General features: G+C 42.5%; 1 protein-coding gene across 1 annotated transcript in view; it reads left to right on the top strand.

The window, feature by feature from the left end:
- The window catches only part of UMODL1 (uromodulin like 1), a 59,491-nt gene that overhangs the window by 36,396 nt on the left and 6,491 nt on the right, over positions 1 to 16,604 (top strand). The window contains exons 9-16 of the mRNA XM_060235265.1: positions 2,237 to 2,374; positions 3,038 to 3,685; positions 6,794 to 7,051; positions 7,441 to 7,553; positions 9,716 to 9,929; positions 10,953 to 11,090; positions 13,796 to 14,208; positions 15,107 to 15,249. Coding sequence (XP_060091248.1) covers positions 2,237 to 2,374; positions 3,038 to 3,685; positions 6,794 to 7,051; positions 7,441 to 7,553; positions 9,716 to 9,929; positions 10,953 to 11,090; positions 13,796 to 14,208; positions 15,107 to 15,249 — 2,065 coding nt within the window. The remainder of the gene's footprint in view (positions 1 to 2,236; positions 2,375 to 3,037; positions 3,686 to 6,793; positions 7,052 to 7,440; positions 7,554 to 9,715; positions 9,930 to 10,952; positions 11,091 to 13,795; positions 14,209 to 15,106; positions 15,250 to 16,604) is intronic.

Genomic DNA, 16,604 nt, shown 5'->3' with positions numbered 1-16,604 from the left:
TCTTTCTCCAACTCCTGCATCTCCTGCTGTAGCCTCTGTATGTTCCAGATTCCACTTCTGAAGGTCTGGAGGTTTTGTGAGGTGAGGGACCACCCTCCCCATTTCCGCTATCATTATTCAGCCCTTTCTACTGCTGTACCTACCCCTTCCTACACTGCCACACCACAGGTTCTGTTTCTACATTCCTTCTTTATATAGGTGACCAATAGCAGCTGCAGACCTATTTAGGCAACAAAACAGAACCCACATCTACCACATTTCAGACATGCTTTTTGTGCTTATTCCAATGTTGGAAGCTGAGATCCTAAAGAACTTGGTTTGCGCAAGAGTGATCTTATTTGAAATCATGGAACATAGAACCTAGCAAAGAATTTCTAATTTGGAAAGAACATGAAAAATCCTTTGTAATTAGGGCTGCCAGCTCCCCCTTGCCACCAGCTAGGGATGTGGGGTACGGCTGCCAGATCCAGGTTGAGAAACCCCTAGAGATCTGGAGGTGGAGCCTAAGAAGGATGGGAACCTCAGTGGGATACAGTGCCAATTTGGTATGCTACCTCTGTAGTATATCTTTATGGCTTAGCCAAGATTTTAAAAATATTTTATATATTAGAGATAGAGATGTCAGCCTCCAAGTTGAACCTGGATGCTTTGGAGGGTGGACTCTGTGGCATTATAACCTGCTGAAGTCCCTGGATGAAGGAATAGAGGGAATGCTTATTAAATTTGCCGATGATACTAAATTGGGAGGGGTTGCAAATACAGTAGAAGACAGAAACAGGATACAAGATGACCTTGACAGGCTGGAAAACGGGGCTAAAATCAATAAAATGAATTTTAAAAGGGATAAATGTAAAATCCAATGCATGTCTTAGCAGTAGTATGTGCGAAAAGGATCTAGGAGTCTTAGTGGCTCATACGCTGAACATGAGTCAACAGTGTGATGTAGTGGCTAAAAAGGCAAATGCAATTTTGGGCTGTATCAACAGAAGTATAGTGTCCAGATCACGTGATGTGATGGTATCACTTTACTCTGCTCCGGTAAGACCTCACCTAGAGTATTGTGTTCAGTTTTGGGCACCACATTTTAAGAAGGATATAGACAAGCTGGAACGGGTCCAGAGGAGGGCAACAAAGATAGTGAGGGTCTAGAGACCAAGTCCTATAAGGAAAGGTTGAAGGAGCTAGACATGTTTATCTTGGAGAGGAGGCAGCTGAGAGGTGATATGATCACCATCTTCAAGTACTTGAAGGGCTATCATATAGCAGATGGTGTGGAATTGTTTTCTGTGGCCCCAGAAGATAGGACCAGAACCATTGGGTTGAAATTAAATCAAAAGAGTTTTGGGCTCAACATTAGGAAGAACTTCCTGACAGAGCGATTCCACAGTGGAACAGGCTTCCTTGGGATGTGGTGGGCTCTCCTTCCTTGGAGGTTTTTAAACATAGGCTAGATGGCCATCTGACAGCAATGAAGATCCTGTGAATTTAGGGGGAGGTGTCTGTGAGTTTCCTGCATTGTGCAGGGGGTTGGACTAGATGACCCTGGAAGTCCCTTCCAACTCTATGATTCTATTATTCCCCCCAGCCCCCCAATCCTGCCCTCTATAAACTCCTCTCTCCAAATTTCCAGGAATTTCCAAACTTGAACTTGGCAACCCTATCCCCACCTTGCATTTCTCCACCTCCATTTGGTCTGTTCCTTGTCTCAGTTTTTAAATTGTGTGATCTTCTCAGGTCAGGGTCCTTTTATACTCTGTAAAGCACCATGAACAATGGCGATGGTGCTGTATAAACAATCAGCAACCCAAATAATATTTCTTTATAGTTATAATTTTAAGTAAACTGTGAGCCAAATGTCATATTAAGTGAAAGATACATGATCTGATCTCCTGATGTTTTCTTTAACAGTAGATGGGTTGAATGGCAATTGGAACTAAGGCCATGACACTAAGGGATGGCAAAATTTATGGGATCTCATCGACTTCTGTTAATAATAATAATCAAAGAAAGACTGGGCCTTGAGGCTAACCTGGAGAGTGATTTTTGCTGGAGAGGGCTGGGGGTGAAAGTTAAAAATATTTATGTCTCAGAGCTTCATGCACAAAAAACATCAAGCTACCACACTGGTTGTTTCTTTAATGCTGAATAAAATGTGAGAGGATCTGATCTTCCATGAAAGTTGAATTTGGCTCTGTGAAAACTTGTTTTACTGAACCTGGGTTTTTTAAATTTACAGACTGGGATGAATGTGCACATAGGACAGAAAATGACTGCTGTGTTTTTGCAGAATGTATCAATACAATAGGCTCATATGTGTGCAGATGCAGGACAACCACAGATGCCAATCCCTCCCAACCTGGAAGGAACTGTGAAGGTAACAGACTTACATTTCAGTGGAGGGGAGTTTTTTACCATGAAATGAAGGGGGTGGTTCTTTTGTACATATTAGTATTTATTTTTATTATTTTTATTAAATATTATTGATTCTTGTTGGTACAATTTCATTTACATTTTTGCTTCATTTGTAACCCACCTTTCTCCCCAATGGGACCAAAAGTAGGTTACATAATTATTCATTTTCTCCTCACAACAATTCTGTGAGGTGGTTACTCTGTATTACTGGCCCACAGTCACCCAGCAATCTCCCATGGCAGAGTGGGGATTCAGACCTGGGGGTTCCAGGTTCTAGTCTAACATTCTAACTGCTATATCAAACAGGCTGATAACTGTGAGCATAATGAGCACCTTTAAGACTAACAAGCTTTTATTCAGAATGTAAGCTTTTGTGTGCATGTACACTTCTTAACTCATCCACTCTTCTTACCTCATTCCTTGTCTGAAAAAGTGTGCATGCACACAAAAGCTTACATTCTGAATAAAATTTTGTTGGTCTTAAAGGTGCTACTTGACTCCTGCTTTGTTCTACTGCTTCAGACCAACACAGCTGCCCACCTGGATCTGTGAGCATAATGGATATTAACAATCTAATACATTTTAATTTTTTTTGTTTGTTATATGCAACAATGCTGTACTTCAGGTGAAATTGTAGATCCTGTCTCAGAAAGGATACCTGTATTTGAATCTGAAGGACTGTCTGTGACAAGTGCCAGTTCTATATATGAGGCAGAAATAAAGACATTGACTTCTAAGCACAGTGAGGCAGCTACTTTGCCAATTGTACTGCCATCAAGTGATGCTCAAGAGTCAAACACATCTACAATGAACAAAATGGTACTAGCATCACAGAGAGTCAACACTTCTGGGTCTATCACAAATAATAACACTCTGAGCATCTCTGAAACACCACTTCAAGTAACAGAACAGTGGGCCAGCATAACTACACCAAGTGAAAACTTAGCTGAACAGAGATCAACTACTCAAGAACAGCATGGCTCTTCTTTGTCAATATTGCCTGCAGTATCAAACACCACAGTTTATGCTCAAGGAAATGAGTCATTAGGAGAGACAAGCAAGTCTGGTCTCTTACCTGAAGGAAGTACGTGGAAAATTCCAACTTCAGCCCTGTATGTTACAGAGCACCCCCCACTTCTAAATCATACAGTTGATAAGAAACTCTTCGTCAACAACTCTTCATCAGAGAAGAAATCACGTTCGTTGTTGCGAGCTTCTTCTAAGGAGCAGTCACCATCTTCTACAATTGGCTCCTCAGCCACAAACTGCAGTGGTGAGTATCCCAGAACTTTGCTCACGAGCCATTGGCTAGCATGGACAGAAAGGCACAAGGACTGTGAAACATATAAATACAAAGGAATGGCAGTAAGCCAAAGCATACTTGACCCATTCAAATAATAGGATCTAAGTGCACAATTACAGTCTTAATCATACTCCTTTTCTCTTGATTTCACCCAATCATTCCCAGATTTCTAAAGTGGGTGTACCACATGCAGACAAGATTTTGCATCAGAATGCATTTGTACCAAAAGGACAGAGTTTGAGTTTGGGACCCAAAGACAGGAGGAACCCCCACAACAATGCTATGCAGAAAATTCTGCTAAAAAAATCTTTCTCCCCGTTGCTTAAATTGGCATGGACATGGCTGAACATGCTTACTGTGTTTAATCTGATTCTGCCTCCAAGTAACAAGAACAAAAAATGAAATGAGTGAACTGCACAGACATTATGAGTCTAGGGCCGGCTCACCCACTAGGCAAATTAGGCATTTGTATTTGCCTAGGGCTTCGGGGGGGGCATCAAATTGGGCTCTCCCCCCCCCCACCAGTACCAAAGACAAATGGCTAATTGCCCCGAGGCAGTTAGGTGGCAGTGACAGCAGCAGCGGGCAGGCCACCTCCTCCCCCCCCTCAGTGCAGACAAGCCACCTCTGCCCCTGGCGTGCTCAGATGACAGCCTCGTGGTTACTGGCTTCGGGGTGGGGTATCAGAATAGCGCTCTCTCTCTTAATACAGAGCAGAACGAGGCTTCACTCCCCCTCCCTTCCTGTTCCGGAAGGGAGGGGTGAGAGCGAAGCCTCTTCCTGCTCTGTATTAAGAGACGGGTCTATTGCGATGCTGGCCAAAACAGGTAAGCACAAGGCTGGTGTTGCTATGCTGAGCACAGGGGAGGGGGTGGAAGGTGGCCTACCCGAACAAGAAGGGAGGGGGAGCTTGTTCTGCTCTGTATTGAGAGAGCACGCTATTCTGAAGCCAGTAAGCACAAGGCTGGGGTCTGAGCATGCTGGGGGGAGGGAGTGGAGTGCCGCAGAAAAAATGGGAGGGGGTTGACTAGGGGGCGTATGGGCAGTAAGTCTGTCTGGGGTGCCATGCACTTTTGAGCCAGCCCTGTATGGGTCTTTTGTATTACTTTATTTGGGAGAAAGAAAAGGCTAATGGCTTAGATCCAGCAATTTGTGCGCAGAAATGTAAATGGACTTAGCACAGTTCTGCTTGTACAAGATCTTCTGCAATATCTAGCGCTTTCCTTTGTATATCTTATACTGCCCAGAAATTGCTTGCACAATGTGTTGTGCAAGTGGAAAAAATGGCTTGGGATATGCTATGTTTAATATGTTGGCAGAGTAATTAATACATGCAGATGAGCAAATGTGCTGTTTTTATAAGACTCTGGCAGGCTTAGTAATACAATCAGATCTTGATCAACAATTTCCTTTCTTGTACTCCTCAGTTGCTCAGCCAATCCGAGAATCTCATCAAGATGATTATGTAAATGCCCCCCTCTTTCATCTTAGTACTGAAAAGTTGCTTTTGTAGATAAAGCTGACTCTTTGATGAGGATTGTTCATGCAGCCTTTCCAGCTCGCACCACCCAAGCTTTGGCTGTTGGCATCTGTATTACTTTGCATACATTTCTGTCAGTTAAACCCATGATTATGGCCCTTTTTACCTTTTCATTGTTGGAATCCCAGGTTCTCTGATTTGCTGGGTCATCATCTCCTGGTTGGGCATCCTGGATAATGTCCTATAATCCTATTTCAAGAAGGTGACTCTCCAAATTAGATGATTTTTCTCTATGAGCCTATTTATCATGTGACCATGCTGTACACCACAGGAGGTTGCCATCTTTGATCTTGCCTGCTCATGCCAAGAACCTCTGGTGATCTTTTCGCCTTTAATCAGAGACAGACTTAATCTGGGCCACCATAACCCTTGCTGGCAATTAACACAGCAATGGCGCACAACCTGATTAAAGAGTAGATAAAGGTTTATTTTGGAATTATCATACTTCATGGGAAAGAGGAGAGACAAAGATAGGTTCCTAACTACATCTCTAGCTAACAGAAAGGGTAAGACTGAGTGTGGTACTTCTAAGAAGAAGGGGGAAATTGCCCTAATAGTAGCAATCTGGAGACAAACAAAGAATTGCACTTAACAGAAGAGAGAAGGTGCTGTCCTCATTATCCTATCTAATTGTCTTCTTGCTGCCCCCCTACAGGATCTTTTCTTCTTTGTACACCACACATTGCCTTTTCCAACATAATGTTAGTAATATAGTAATACAGTTAATTCATGTCTTCTTTTCAGAAATTAGACAGTTTTAATTGTTTTGATTATTGGATTATTTATTTTAACTATTGTACCTTGCACCTGTTGTGATCTGCCCTGAGCCCCTTTAAGGGGTAGGGCAGAATAAAAATCCACTAAATAAATAAATGTCACCTAGAATCCTAGTGCATGCAGAAATCTTTTGGTGAATCCAAGCCAATATTTGCATATGCACAAAGCATAAGTGTATACAGCACAATCTGTATAAATGAAGTAATTGGATAACTGTTGCTACTGCTTTATAGTTTTCAGGAAACAAAACAATGCTTATTATCTTCCGGGATGAGATGGAAGTTCAAGATATTCAAGGGATTTAATCCCTCTGTAACTCTGGAGGTCTTCGGTGGGAAATATATTAATACAAAGTGGGGGACCTTCAATGAATGGTGAGGGAGAATCAAGTATTAGGAAAACTGCTCCCCATGCACCAAGTTCTGTGTTTGTAGACTGTATAAATAAAAGATCTGCAGGCTTTCAATATAGTTTGTTAGGTTTAGAAGTTGATGATTTTTTTCACACTGCAAGTAGTTGTATTTATTAAACGCATTAATTTTGCCTGTAGTTGCTATATATTTAAACAACTGATCTTCTGTGAACATAATTTAAAATTTACTGGACAGTTCTTTCTCACATGCTCTTAATTTTCACTGGTCTATAGTTTAACTGTAAAGGCATTCTGTGAGAGTTAGAATTGTTGTGACATGATCCTTTGCAAAAGTAATACTTTGTTTTTCTCTTTTTAAAGGTATAATTGTCCTCTCTCTTTTTCTTAGTACCTCCTCCAGTTGAAAGGGCTGTTTTTTCCAATGTCACCAGTACTGGCTTTCATGTTGTTTGGACTACAAGTTATACACAAAATCCTGGTTTCCAGTTTCTGCTACTTGATGGAGAAAAGCTTATACAGAAGGTTAAGACCCAAAGCAACAACCTAACTGTTTCTGGATTGGAACTGGGGGTCCTGTATACTGTTCAAATCAAGACAGATGTTTGTGAAAAGAACAGTAAACCAGCACAGTGGAAAATAAAGACAGGTAAATTTGTTAGAAGCTCGTTTTGTTCATGATGGAAAAGTCAGGGGTTTTTTGGTTATGTATGGACAAAGGCTTAGAAACTTAAGCCCAGTTTTGGCACTCAGCATGTCAGTGACTTTCCAGGCTTCTTACTGAAAAAGTAAATTAGAATGGAATACAAACTGGGAAACCCACCACCCTTAGACACCATCTTCAACCACAAATTCAGAACACCCTGATTCAAGCAGCATTTGTATCTAACTTGACGTAACTCTTTTTTGCCCTATTACTTGAATGTTCTTTTAAATCATATTTCCATTCAAGGATTTAGAGACAAGTACAGTTCATCTGAAAGCTTTGATCTGATTGCAATCTGATTTCCAGCTAACACTGTTTTTTAAATCCTGCAGCTGCCCAGAAATTTAGTGGAACGGTCAGGATAACAAATCTGAATTATAGTTCAGGGTTCAGCAATTCAAGTAGTGAAGAGTACCAAAATTTTACACAGCTGTTTCTCACTGAGGTAAGTTTGTATTAAGATTCATTGTTAAACAAAATGGACATGACCAATATTTGAACAGTTCCAGAAACAGTGCTAATAAAATTTGTGGTAGCCCAGCAAATGAGACCTTGTATCCTAAAGCATTTCACCTTCAGACAACTCATAGCTTGTTCCAAGGTGTTTCCACACACTTGAATTACTCCTGGTTAGGAAATTGAAACCAAGCCAGCTTGATTTCCGAAATGGATTGTGAACCGAACCTGAATAGGTTAGAATGAAAAAAAGCCCCCAGGGCCTTAAAGGCTTCAGAATAGCAGGAGATCTTCAGCTGACTCTCTTCTACATGCCCATCAAGTTTGGTGAAATAGAACATTGGCATCTGAGTTACAGATCCCCTGAACAAGGTGCCCCGGATAATGATTTTCAGTGAGAGGTCACTTGCCAGTTCAGGAGTGTACAAAACAGACCCTGGGTGAGCAAGAGGAATCCACATTGCAGAGTGCCTCCTGGGGATGTCACTCTGTATGCCCAACAAACTACATGTGGGTTGGGTGTGAGAGGGTCCAAGTTACAGATCCCCAAGTGAAGGCTCCCCAGGAAGATGCTTTTTGGAGAGATGTTGGATGTGGAGTGGGGCAAAAGTGAGATGTATGGGAAGAGAGCAGAAAGGAAACCCCAGGCAGCAAAACCCCAGAAAGCGGAGGGGTGGTGTGGGTGTTAGAGATGCAGAGGAAGTGTGAAACCCCAAGGCAATGACTGTGGAACAAATCAGGCAGGAACCCCAGGAAACAGGAGAAGAGCAGAATGGGATCCTCAGGCAGCAACTCTGGAACAGTGCAGGCAGCGTGACCCCCAAAAGTTGTAGGGTGGGAGTTAAGAGAATGAGGAAGGAGGCAAAGCCAAGGCAATGACTGTGAAACAATTCAGGCAGTAACCCCAGGAGAAAGGGGTGTGTGTTGGAGAAGAGCAGAAAGGAAGCCCAGGAGAAAGGGGTGTGTGTTGGAGAAGAGCAGAAAGGAAGCCCCAGGCAGCAACTCTGGAACAGCACCAACAGAAAGGGGATGTACTAAAAGGAATGACAGGATTGCCCCTGGAAACAATGTGAGAGGCTTGAAGGCCCATTGAAAATAATGGGAGCCAGGAATGCTAATTGCATGGGCTCCACTGAAATACATTACAGCACAATAAGAGTTTTAAAGAAAATGTGGAATGGATTTTCCATTAAAATATATGGGCCCAGGTAGCTTACTCTGGGACTGAAATGACAGGTCCCAGAGTGGAATGACAGCCTCTAGGAGTAGCAGACATGTTCTGGGACTGGAATTAGGGATGCCTGTCCCCAAGTGGGAACAGGGGTCCCCTGATTTTTCACACACCCCCCCCCCCCCAGATGCTGGCCAGCTGGCTGGCAGCAGAAGCCCCACCACAATGGTTTTTCAGGGTCCCTCTTGAAAACAGTAGGCACTGAGTATGCCTGCCCTGCACACCACGAATTGGCGAGTTCCAGGCTGGCACATGCAGTACCCACTCTTTTCAAGCAGGGGCTGCATGCACCTGCCCTGCAAGCCACAAATTCATGGCTTACAGGGCAGACCCGCTCTTTTCAAGTGGAGGCTCCTGGCTCCTGCCCTGCAAGCTGCGAATGCATGGCCTGCAGGGCAGGTGTGCAAGGTGCCTGGTCTTTTCAAGTGGTGTCCATGCATGCCTGTTCTGCAAGTGACAAATTCACAGCCTTCAGGGCAGGCATGTGCAATGCCCGCTTTCCCACCAACAGTTTAAAAGGAAGGTTCCCTTTAAATGGTTGAGAAACAGCAGAGGGCGTGCACACACAGCTTTGCATCCTTGGTGCAATGATGTCACTCCATTGTGTTGTCATTGCATCAAGGACAGCCCCTCCCAAATCATCCCCAAAATCCCCCCACCGGGAAGAAGATGGGACCTGTCAATCTTAACTGGAATGACAGCTCTGAGAATGGAATGACAGCCCCTGGGAGTAGCAGTAAATTCATGATAGTGCAAGAATTCCAAGAGACCTGATGCAGGAAGATTCCATCTTTTCTGTAACCTTTGGTGCCAGTATAAAGCAAGTCTCAGTGTTTCATGTGTTGAATTATTTACTCACTGTGAATCAACTAGAAGAATCAGCAGTACATATATTTACACAAATTTTGCTTCAATATCAGGTCCACACCCACTTGCCACTTGACATTCTTCAACAAGTGACTGCTGGGACAATTAAACTGTTGATAACAAGTGTTTCTAATGGAAGCGTAGTCGTAAATTTTGATCTCCTGGTAGCATCAGGCATGGATGCAAGCAATGTTTCTAGATGTTTCCTTAATGCTTTTCAACATAGCCATTGTTTTATAATTGACAACAGCAGTCTCTCCATACGTGGTAAGTTATATTTATTTAAACATTTATACCCTGCGTTTCCTTGTCATTTAAGGTAGTTTATAATCATAATTAAAATTGTTTCCAGTTAGCAGCCAGGATGGAAAAGGCATAGGCTCTGGTTGGTGCCAGATGGGCTACCTAAATGGAAGGATAACCAACAGATGCCTGACAACCATAGCTGGTGCGCAAGGGTATATGGAAAGAGACTGTCCATCAAATAAGTGGGTTGTGAAGGGCTTAAAGGTCATTACCAGCACCTTCAATTAAACTTGGAAACAGGCTGACAGCCCATGTAGCTGTTTCAAAATAGGCAACCATTTTCCCAGAGGTTAGCCCCTTACAATAGTCAGGTTGCAGCATTCCGGACCAGTTGTAGTTTCTGGGTGGTCTTCAAGGGCAGACCCACATATAACATTTTGCAGTAATCCAGACATGAAGTTATAGAAGCATGACCTGTGTCTCATATTGCTCTCATTTTTCAAGGCCTGTGAAATGATAGAGCTGAACTTCTAACTGGCATTCTGAAAGAAGATAATCTGTAAAGGTGATAAACAAATGGGCCCTATAGTTTTTTGTTTTGCTTTCAAACTTGAGCTAATACTTATCTCATACAATAAAACCCGTGGTTAGCACAGTATGAAAAATTGCTAGAGTGGTTGCCACTGGAAAGCACTGTTACACCACAACCTTAGGAAACATGCATTCATTGTGTATCCTTGGCACCACCTTGGAGGTGTTTAATCCCTTCTGCCTGTTCAATGAGCTGAAACTCTTGAGATTATGGTCTAGTCATATTTTGGACAAAGCTGGGAATGGTGTAGATCATGCCACCCCTGCCAGAGCAACCTGCACGCTAGCATTAGTATTGTAAATTGTACAACTGTATTACACGTAGAAAAACTTCTTGAAAGCACTGAGTACCAGAAAAAATACCAGTAATTGCCAGTTCTTAAATAATAATCATTATAGACACTAAAGCATAGTCGTGCTCTCTTTCTCTCTTTTTAAATTAAAAAAAAACAGATTATGATGAGTGTGACAGAGAAGAAACAGATTGTTCTCCTAATGCATCTTGCAATAATACTTATGGATCTTACGAATGCAGCTGCAAAGAAGGATTTTCCAATGTAAATGCTGAGAGACCTGGAAGAAACTGTGAAGGCAATGTTGCAATATTTTTTCCCACTTCACTCCAGTCTTACTTTTTAAAAAAGCCTGAAATCATTAGATAATATCTGGGTGTGATTACCATGTAGAGATCTGGTAATAGTTATGCATTTTGCTTATCAAGACTTGAAGGCTGCATCTAAATTGGCACAACATGTTATAAATTCACACAAGAAGACCAATAGAGCCTTACCTGACCAATTATGGAGCATTAGCATTTTACTGCTGTTTAGGATCCTAGGTTAAGTCCAGTTTTCTCTGATTCCTTGCCTTCTGGTTTTCCAATCATATTCTAGTTCCATCTTCCAACTTGATTCTGAGATTTCAGGTTCCCTAATGTCCTCAAAACATTTTCTCAGACTGATACATTTGTCATACATGTTTTGTGATCCTTCTGTATACAGTTTACTATTAGGCGTGGTCAGGGCTTTTTTTGTAGTAACTGCCCAGCAGGAACTCGTTTGCATATTAAGCCACACATCCTGACAGCACTATTGTTCTACACAGGGCCTTTTTGTAGAAAAAGCCCAGGCATATTAGGCCATACCCCCTGACACCAAGCCAGCCAGAGCTGCGTTCCTGCTCAAAAAAAGCCCTGGAACTGGTTTTCTGAAAAGTTTACTCACAATCACTGTAAACCCTGACAGCATTTCATACCAAGTACCCATGTGAAATTTAGTCTCATAAAACATAATATCATGTGTCCATCATGTTTTAATATCTTGGTTTTTGTAGTTTTTGATGCTATCAGTTGGTTCACAATCTCAAACCATTCACAAGACTGGAATCTTGTTCAAAAAGGGTATGCATAACTGAAGGGTTTTATTTAGAAATGGCTGTATAACTCAACCATTATGCTGAAGTCCTAAAATATATTTTCTGAGAAGAAAGTTTCACTAAATCACTGGAATGTTTTCCAAGCAAAAGTGTTCAGGTGAATGAGACATACTATGAGTACAGTATTCTGAAGGGGCTTGAATGGAAGGCTGAAATTTCTTTGTACATCTGTGTATTTCATACACAAACACATGTTTAAATATTTTCAGTGGTGGTATGTTGTAGCTAAACAAGGCATGGAAGCAGGAAGATTTCTTAATCACTTAAGCCCTCTAACATATTTTAAGAAGAGCTCATAATTCAATATGATAACATTTTAAAGCACTTCTAGTTTAATATTTACTTGTGATCTGAGCTCCTTTGAAAAATCTCTCAGTGAAATATATGCATGTTGTTAAGCTATAGCATTACTACATTGTCAAAGAAAAAGAAACTATATTTTGAGGGAAATATGCTTTAGAAATAATTTAACCTAGGGCTGAGCGAAGGAGCAACCCATTTCATGAACAAGTAAGGAACGTTGCAAAGTTCCTTCTCCATCTTTTGGTTTCAAAAGGGATTAACAATACCCACCTTTGGGGAAAAGATTGCCATCAGTGAATGTTTGCTTAGTGACATTAGCACATAGCCAAATCTGATTGACTGTAAAACATATTATCCTATTGTTGTGTCCTAGGCTCAAATGGGAGAACTGTTACTTTTGGAGGGAACTGTTACTTTTGGAGGGAAGCTGAACAAGCCAAAGCTTGTACTCCACACCAGGGTTCCAGAGAAGGCCTAAGCGTGCCCAATCAGGGGAAGGATTGAAACATAAGTAGCCAATCAACATCTAGGCTCATACTGTACCCTGATAGGCCCTTAGGGCCCTGTAAACAGCCAATCCATGTACATAGTTAAGGACCAATCAGAAGGGGGCAAGAATTGTATAAAGGAGCGGGAAGTTTGAATAGAGCTCAGTCTGTGTGTGTGTTCCTGAAGTAAAGCTTGCTGAAATCACTCTCCGACTCTGGTCTCTTACTGCGCCGACCCCAGTACTTTACACCTATTCACCATGTGATTTTCAATGTGTTGGGATCATCCACGTGGCTGATCAAAGAACCATTAATGACATTGCTCTCATTTTTGGTTGACTTTGTTTGCACTCAGTAATATCATCACATAACCAGATCTGATTAGTTATATATTATAATGACATTCCATTCACTGAGCTGGATGCCAAGAAGATTTTTGCATGGGCAATAGTCCTTTAGCACAAGTAGAACCACTAAAATTATTCCTTACTGTCTGCTTGTACTAAGTGGAAGAAATTTGTATGCCTATATTTTCATTGTGTGCAAGAAATAGTACAAGGTATTTTTTCTGGCACAATTTCATAAACAAAGAAAATGATACAATGGATCTGTTCAACACTCCATTCGTCCATATGCAAATAGGTTTTTTTTGTTAAGAATTATAATTGTTCTATATTGTGATATTGCTTGCACAAACAGAAATGTGCTAAGTAATATTTTTTTTCTGCTCACACATCACTGGATCCAAACTGATGTATGACACTCAATTAATTGAGATTACCTATCTGACTAATAATATAAGCTGATGCAGGAATATTAAGGAAAATAATGGTAGTGAAGCAGCGGGAGATAGGCGAGTAATAATATCAGTAGAAGAGACACCCCCCCCCCACACACAGAAATATTCTAATTTAGGAGGAAAATATTTGTCTTCAAAGCACTATTTTTTGCCATCAAATTGGCCTATCCCCAGCTAAAATCACTTTTCTCCAATAGGTGATTATGGCTGTGTTCTAGTTTACCCTTCTTAAGAGGATGAGCAATACCTTTTTTCTATCTGTGGTTCTGCAGGTATTCATGGAAAGCACTGGAACAGAACAGTTGTGCCTTCTGTATATTCAGATACTTTTACCAATATACCTTCGTCAGCTAAAGAGGATTCTTTCAGAACCTTAACAAATACAACCACCGGAACAGAAGTTACTAAAGTACTACAACCAAGGCTAAGTGACCATAGTTCAGCTCAAGTCTCTTCCTTACCTACAACTAAATCTGTCCAGGAGATTGCCATTAAGAATGCAGTTCGAGTGGTATGTGAGATTGAAAAAATTGTCATCACCATTCAGAAACTCTTTCTGCAACAGGAAGCTATCCCAGAATCCTCCCTGTACTTAGGAGAGCGGCACTGCAATGTGAGCATCAGCAATTCCAGCCATGTCATCCTTCAGACTGGGTGGAATGAATGTGGAACTGAAGTACACACTGTAAGTTACACACAGCTCCCTGATTGTACTACTTTGCTAATGTTTGTGGCCATAGGTATCTGTTTCCTCTCAAAGTCAATTGATTTAGCTAGCAAGGAATGCTTGAAGTTGCGATACATGATGACCCTTACAACATAGCCATATGCAAGCAGTGCCACCGTTTTTGCATGCCATTACAATCCTACATTTTTGCATCTTTTGTACTTCTGTGCTCAGATCGTAATCCTTTGCTTAATGATGGCTGCATACAATTGGCTGGCCACACGATGGTGCAAGAATTCCAAGAGGCCACCCCAAGCAAAGGGTTGTGTGAATCAGCCTTCATTAAAAAGTACAGCATGGCCAATGTTGAGTCAACACTGGAAGTGCATTATTGAAATTAGTGCACAGCTATATATTAACAGCTTTGCATTACTGTTGGTGTTGGGCTGTGGAACAGGTATTGTCTAAAAGTGAAAGGGCTACTGCTTGGCCTATATTGCTCTTTTTTTCTTATCCATTTCTGATTCTATTTCAATACAATTTCAACTTCAGTTTGAATTCAATTTCAATTTTATTGAAGGTATTACTTTTCTAAGATGAAGGGATGTAACCCTTTTAGCCTTTCCTCATATGGAAGATGTCCTGTACCTGATCGTTGAATTTTTCTCTGTGCTGCAATCCAAATATGTAAAAGACCTCTAAGTTATCCTTAACATTTAAATGAAATGTGAGTTAGGGCTGTATACAAGCAGCTTTTCTGCTGGCAAAAATAGAAAGAGAGGTGACCACTAAAAGGGCTATACTGGGGATCACGGGGACCTGCGTGGATAAAAAACATGTAGGTGAAATGAGACTGAATGAAACCTGCGAGCGGATCCAGCCTTTAATTTTTTTTTTTGCTGCATTTATTTTCCAGAATACAACACATACCATAGTGAAAACAGTTCTCCGGAATGATATGTCTGCTCTGGGGGTCATCCACCACTTAAAGGTTGTTAGTCCAGTTCATTGTGTATTTCAGAATGATCTCTTGGCTTCATCTGGATACACTCCAGAGGGGTAAGAACCTATTGCTATAATATACCCCCCATACATTATATACTATAGAATGGCAGCAAATTGTGACCGATTCCCCACTAGCCATATGCCTCTCTCACGCTCCTCTTCTCCGCAGGGCTTCCTTCGGATTTCACGCTATCTGCCCTGGGGCTGCAATTCGCTTTGCCTTTTTCATGCGGCAAACAAAAACCAGTTTTTAGAGGATCTTGTTTGCTGCACGAAAAAAGCAGAGCAAGTTGCAGCCCAGGAGCAGATAGTGTGAAATCCAACGGAAGCCCCGGGGAGAAGAGGAGAGTGAGAGTGGCATAAGGCTAATGGGAAATCGGTCAGAGTCTGAAAGGAGATATTTAGAGAAAGGACTGGACAGGGTGCTCAGAGCTAGTTTTATGTATTTTAACAGTGGTCCCCAACCTTCTTGGTACCAGGAACGGGCACCAGAGCTGGCCCGCCCACCGCAGCACCAGGGCTGGCAGGGGGGGGGCACCAAATTTCCCCCCACCCCCTGTAGCACTGCGCAGCCTCACCGCTCCCCCATGTCATGCAGTCTCACTGCCCTGCCCCCCTCCCCTCACGGCGGCTCACAGCCTCGCAGCCCGCCCCTCTCAGTGCCTTTGCAGCAGCGGGCAACCTGCTGAAGAAGCAGCCCGCCGGAGTTTAGCTCCATTGCCCCCCACCCTGTGCGACAAGGTTCGGGTCCCCCCTCCTGCCGCCTTTCCTCTCTCCCTAGTGCTGCAATGCAGTGCGGCACTCCGTCGTAGCCCTTCCCTCCTCCCTCCCCCCCCTCAGATCAAGCAGAGCAGAGTCGAAACTGGGCCTTACCAGTTGCGATGTGGCCAGCGCGCTAACACTTTGAAGTACGAGAGAGAAAGAATACTTCTCCCCCCCTCATTTCTGGTTCCAGGAAGGAGAGGGGAGAAGCATTTTCTTGCATGTACTTCAAAGTGTTCGCTGGCCCCATTGAAACTGGTAAGGCCGAGTTTCAGCTTGGCTCGGCACAATCGGAGGGAGGGGGGGAGGGAGGGGGGAGGGAGGGAAACACTAGAGCGCCACTCTGCATTGCAGCACTAGGGAGAAAGGGAGGGCAGCAGCAGGGGGGTGACGAAGCTAATCTCTGTGGTGGTGGGGGGGAGGCCACCAGGCTTCACGGCCCACTTGCAGACAGGCCACAGCCCGGTAGTGGTCCATGGTCCAGGGGTTGGGGACCCCTGTATTATAATGCAGGTGTAATATACATAAGCCTCTCTTACAGTGAGGAAACCACATAACAACATCAGGTGTTTACCTTTAAAGTAATTTGGGGTACACATCAATTTTTGCTTACATGCCTCTTCATTGTTGGAATAGGCAATGTCTGG

Source organism: Heteronotia binoei, chromosome 3, assembly GCF_032191835.1.
Source record: "Heteronotia binoei isolate CCM8104 ecotype False Entrance Well chromosome 3, APGP_CSIRO_Hbin_v1, whole genome shotgun sequence".
NCBI classification, from domain to species: Eukaryota; Metazoa; Chordata; class Lepidosauria; order Squamata; family Gekkonidae; genus Heteronotia; species Heteronotia binoei.
The sequence above is the reverse complement of the archived record's forward strand: the minus strand, read 5'-3'. Positions and strand labels throughout refer to the sequence as shown.